We start from the raw sequence: 4,351 nt of genomic DNA on the forward strand, positions 1-4,351 counted from the left end.
ATTCTTTAATGTTAATTCTTCAATTCTTTAATCTTAATTCAATGTTAATTCTTCAATTCTTTAATGGCAACTCAATGTTAGTTCTTAAATTCTTTAACGTTAACTCAATGCTAATTCTTCAATTCTTTAACGTTAATTCTTCAATTCTTTAATGTGAACTTAATGTTAATTCTCAAATTCTTAAACGTTAACTCAGTATTAGTTTTTTAATTTTTCAGTGTTAATGTTAATTCGATGTTAGTCCTTCAATTCTTGAATGGCAACTCAATGTTAGTTGTTAAACTCTTTAACGTTATCTCAGTGTTAATTCTTAAATTCTTTAACATTAATTCAGTGTTAATTTTTAAATTCCTGAACGTCAGTTCAATGTTAATTCTTAAGTTCTTCCAGGTTAATTCAATGTTAATTATAAATTTTTCAATACAACGTTAATTCTTAAATTCTTTACACACTGGAAAAATAGAAAGAAGGAGAAAAAAAGTAAGGCAAGTATTGCGGTCACAGTTTTATTGAATATTTAAAAAATATAAAATGCAACAGCATTTTCTTGTATGAGAATGGAAGATTCGCAAGAGTCACGTTAGAACGGCAGAAATTACAATTCACGAAAAATTTCTTTTTAAGTCCTACACTTTCTAGAAGAATTATCGAGAAACAAATGCTACGCATTTACCGTGGTATTATATTATTCTCGTTGAATATCTGATATCGTACATTTCTCCTAAGATTTATTCACCTTGTAATTACGGTAAAAAGAGTACAATTACATACTCTAAACATTTTATCCTATCGCGGTAAAAATTCGCAAACACTACACTTCCCCCAAACACCTCCTTTCGCGCGATAAAACCGGAAACGAGAGGTGGAAAAAATGATTAACAGATTTTATATGCACATCATACATATATAATCTCTCGCGCGAGCGTATAAATGCGGCAAAGCGGAAAATGGTAATCCTGTAATTGAAACGGTAGTTATCGAATTTCATTAGTATAAAATTCCCTCGCGTTATTCAGTCCAGGTGCGCGGCCACTATAAACACCCGGAGGTGTGATGCATAAGTACATTTCGGAGGACAAATAACGCAGCTGTGGCTGACTGTTATGCCTTTTGCAAACTATTCATTTGCGGTACCCGTTCTCATTCGTGGCGTTTCTACCTAGTCATCAGCGCCACATCACTCGTTCCCGATTCGAGGAACAATGAAAGAATGTGTTCGTCATATTCGCGGTAACGTCCATTCGATTCCCTATTATTACAGTATCAACGAACGCCATTATGCAATTTTGTATGAAATTCATCGTCGAAAAGGACAATGATAACGACTGTATTTCCGCTGCTGTTAAACGCCGCGGCGGCGCTACACGAGGGACAGAGAAAGATTGGCAATACCGGGAAAGACTACGCCATGAGTCAAGCAGCGCGCCGTATGGTCACGTGAGCGGTACGTCACGTGAGCAGGTCGAGGAGCGCGCTGATTGGCCGAACGGCGGGCGAACGATCACATATAGAGTGGCGCGAGACAAAAGTCGTAGTGCAAAGCGTCAGCGAGTTTCAGTGAGCTGGTTCCGTGAGTGACCTTGATCCCCTCGCGAGTTCTGTGACAGTCCTGTTCGCAAGAGCCCGAACCCGTCAGTACTAATCGAATCATCGTCGCAGAGGCTTACCAGAGCGGCTTTCCGACTCGACGCAAGAAAAACAGAGAGAGAGAGAGAGACAGAATGAAAACCTTCGGTGGCGTTCTACTCGTCGCGGCGTGTTTCGTCGCATGCACGCACAGCTTCCCCGGTGAGTACACTTGTCCTGTGTTACACGGCTAACCGATGTATTTTCTCTGGTACAAGGAGAAAAATTCGATACGAGAGACGTATACATATATGAAGGGTTAATTTGTCGGGGCTAATTACACCGACAGATGGATCGGTCACGTTCGACGTTCGCTCGTTGCGTTGTTTGCCTTTCGAGGCTCCCTTTGAAATTAGTTTTTCTCCGTAGTAGCTTTCGACCCATCCGTTAATTTCGCAAGAGTAGGGAACAAGTGCACAAAGAGCCGGAACGCTCGATAGAATTCCTTGGCAATTGCTAAGGTCATATTCGTGATCTTGTCGCGTGACAACTGAATAAATGCTGTTTCGAGCGAAAGGAGCATGCGTGCTCGGCGTACGCGCGGGGGCGAGGTATATATGTGTGTATATAGGCAAGGGTATAGGGTGGTCGAAAAGTCACGTTCGCTAATCACACATGTGTGTCGCATGTGTACAGAACGTTTCGATTTTTAGATTGCAATTTTCATTCTTCGTTAAAATAGTGGAAGCTTTAAATTCGTAAATATTCAAATCCTCGATGCAAAGTTCGTAATGGTCGATAGAAATATATAAGTCGCGGAGAATATTCACTAAAAATAGCTCGCGGGACGAACCGGTTCGGGTGTCGAGTGTGACTCATCATAACAATCTGGCTGGCTCGAAATTCAAAACAAACGTTACGTTCGTTTCTTCTTCGTAAGAGATCAAAACAGAGTCATTGTGGTATCAGTTTGAAAGATACATACTGTTTTTCTTGCCTGCCAGTGACGCGTTCGATATTCGATATTTATTGCCTGTAACCTCTTCAAGAAGCTTCTCGAAACCTTGGAATAATAGAGATAGACGAGGACAGAGAGAGTCAGGCAACGTCGAAGCGCGTTAGAAGAGGATAGACTTATACGTGTGTATATAACACGGTTTCGAGAATTTTCTGCGTCTTCAACTCAATTAATCTTCTGTTCCCGGAATATGTAGGCGCGTGTATATTTGTAAATGGACTTAACTTTTCTCATACTGGTCATTTTCCTGCCGGAACAGTACCATTCTGTTATAAAACTTCGCAAATCAAGAGCCACGCCGACCCGCCGTTGTTTTATGCAGTTTTATGCGAAAAGTTGTATGCGAGACGGCCGTGTGTGTACAAATACCAGCTTCCTCTTCCTCTACGTTGGTAGAGGGCGAGCCGGGAATATTGCCAATTGGCATATGTCTGCTTTATTATATCCACTGCGGTATAATTCGCATGCGTGTCTTGATACGGCGTATAAATTAAAGTTGTGCGCCTTAAATCTTAACCAACGTATTTTTCTCTCGCGTATACTTAATTTTATCATTTTTTCAAAGTGTAATCTTTATTTTAACGTTAAATTTTAATTGTTCGACTGGGAAGAAAGTGTTGTAAATGGGAAAAATACGCTGCTGAATGTATTATATTTAGAGAGTCACATTGTTCAAATGACAATGTTTATTATTAGACCAGAGACTGTTCGATCGAGTATTTTTAACAGTTGCCAATTTAGATTTACTCTGCTGCGATGTTCTGTAAATTACAATACTTCAACGTTATTTACAACGTTCCATATATCGTGCAACTTTTTCTCAGAATATTGCACATTTGCTTTATCTGTTCTCCGTTAATCAATATAAAAATTAAAAAATACCCCGGATATTTTGCGAAACGACAGAAATTGCACACTTTACGTAACTAAATATTTGTCCTACACCAGCTTGATTATTAAATAGATTACTATAACACCATAATCCGTAAACTCAGCGTAACTCGTCAGTAGACGATAAACTTCGCCGTCGAACCCGGCTAAAGTTCAATGTAATACACTTCTGAGAATAAATATAAATTTCGACTTGGACTGCGTTGTTGTTGTAGAAGGTTAAACAAAAACACGAAGGAGATCAAATTCGCGGACTGCAAATCGACTTTTACGAACGTGTACGTAGCTTCCTTTGAAATTAAAATAGCCTGGAAATTTAATTGAAACGGGCGATTAACATAAACAGCTATCGTTCTCGCGCGGGAACCGTCAGTCCTCGTTTCTTTTTTAAGCCGATTACTCCGCGATACGTATTCCGAGCGTCGATCGTGACTTCGTGTTCCTCCCGGCTATTTGTTCGTTGCGACATCCTTTTTCATTCTTCTTTTTTTACTTTATATTTAAATTATACCACGGAGAAAATTACCTACATCTCGAAGACAGTCCAAATAGACGTTTTTATTTAAAAAAAATTGAAAGATACACAAGTATAAAGATTGGAATAAAAACATTTATTTCTGTAACGAAGAAACTCGTATTCGGTGAATGTAAGATTATCGGAGAAGATTAAAACGGACGATGTGTGAATTCTGTGAAACTAGCGGCTTAGTCTGTGCGTTTTAAGAGATCTTCTTTACGTCATCCGCGATTTCACGTTTCTTTGTGAATATTCTCACTCTGTGGCGGAAAGCTGGGAGAAAATGGCGCGCGTTGAAATTTCGCGGTATTTTTGGTGAAAGAAGAAACCGGTGCAATTCGAGTGTATCGCGAAAATCG

The 4,351-nt window shown here is 39.4% G+C and overlaps 1 protein-coding gene across 1 annotated transcript in view; it reads left to right on the top strand.

Annotated features, from left to right (window-relative positions):
* The first annotated feature begins 1,529 nt into the window (after positions 1-1,529).
* The window catches only part of LOC108579571 (icarapin-like), an 88,955-nt gene continuing 86,133 nt past the window's right edge, over positions 1,530-4,351 (top strand). Inside the window, exon 1 of the mRNA XM_017943147.1 lies at positions 1,530-1,788. Coding sequence (XP_017798636.1) covers positions 1,722-1,788 — 67 coding nt within the window. The 5' untranslated portion in view covers positions 1,530-1,721. The remainder of the gene's footprint in view (positions 1,789-4,351) is intronic.

The sequence above is a fragment of the Habropoda laboriosa genome, unplaced genomic scaffold, assembly GCF_001263275.1.
Source record: "Habropoda laboriosa isolate 0110345459 unplaced genomic scaffold, ASM126327v1 scaffold14, whole genome shotgun sequence".
NCBI lineage: Eukaryota > Metazoa > Arthropoda > Insecta > Hymenoptera > Apidae > Habropoda > Habropoda laboriosa.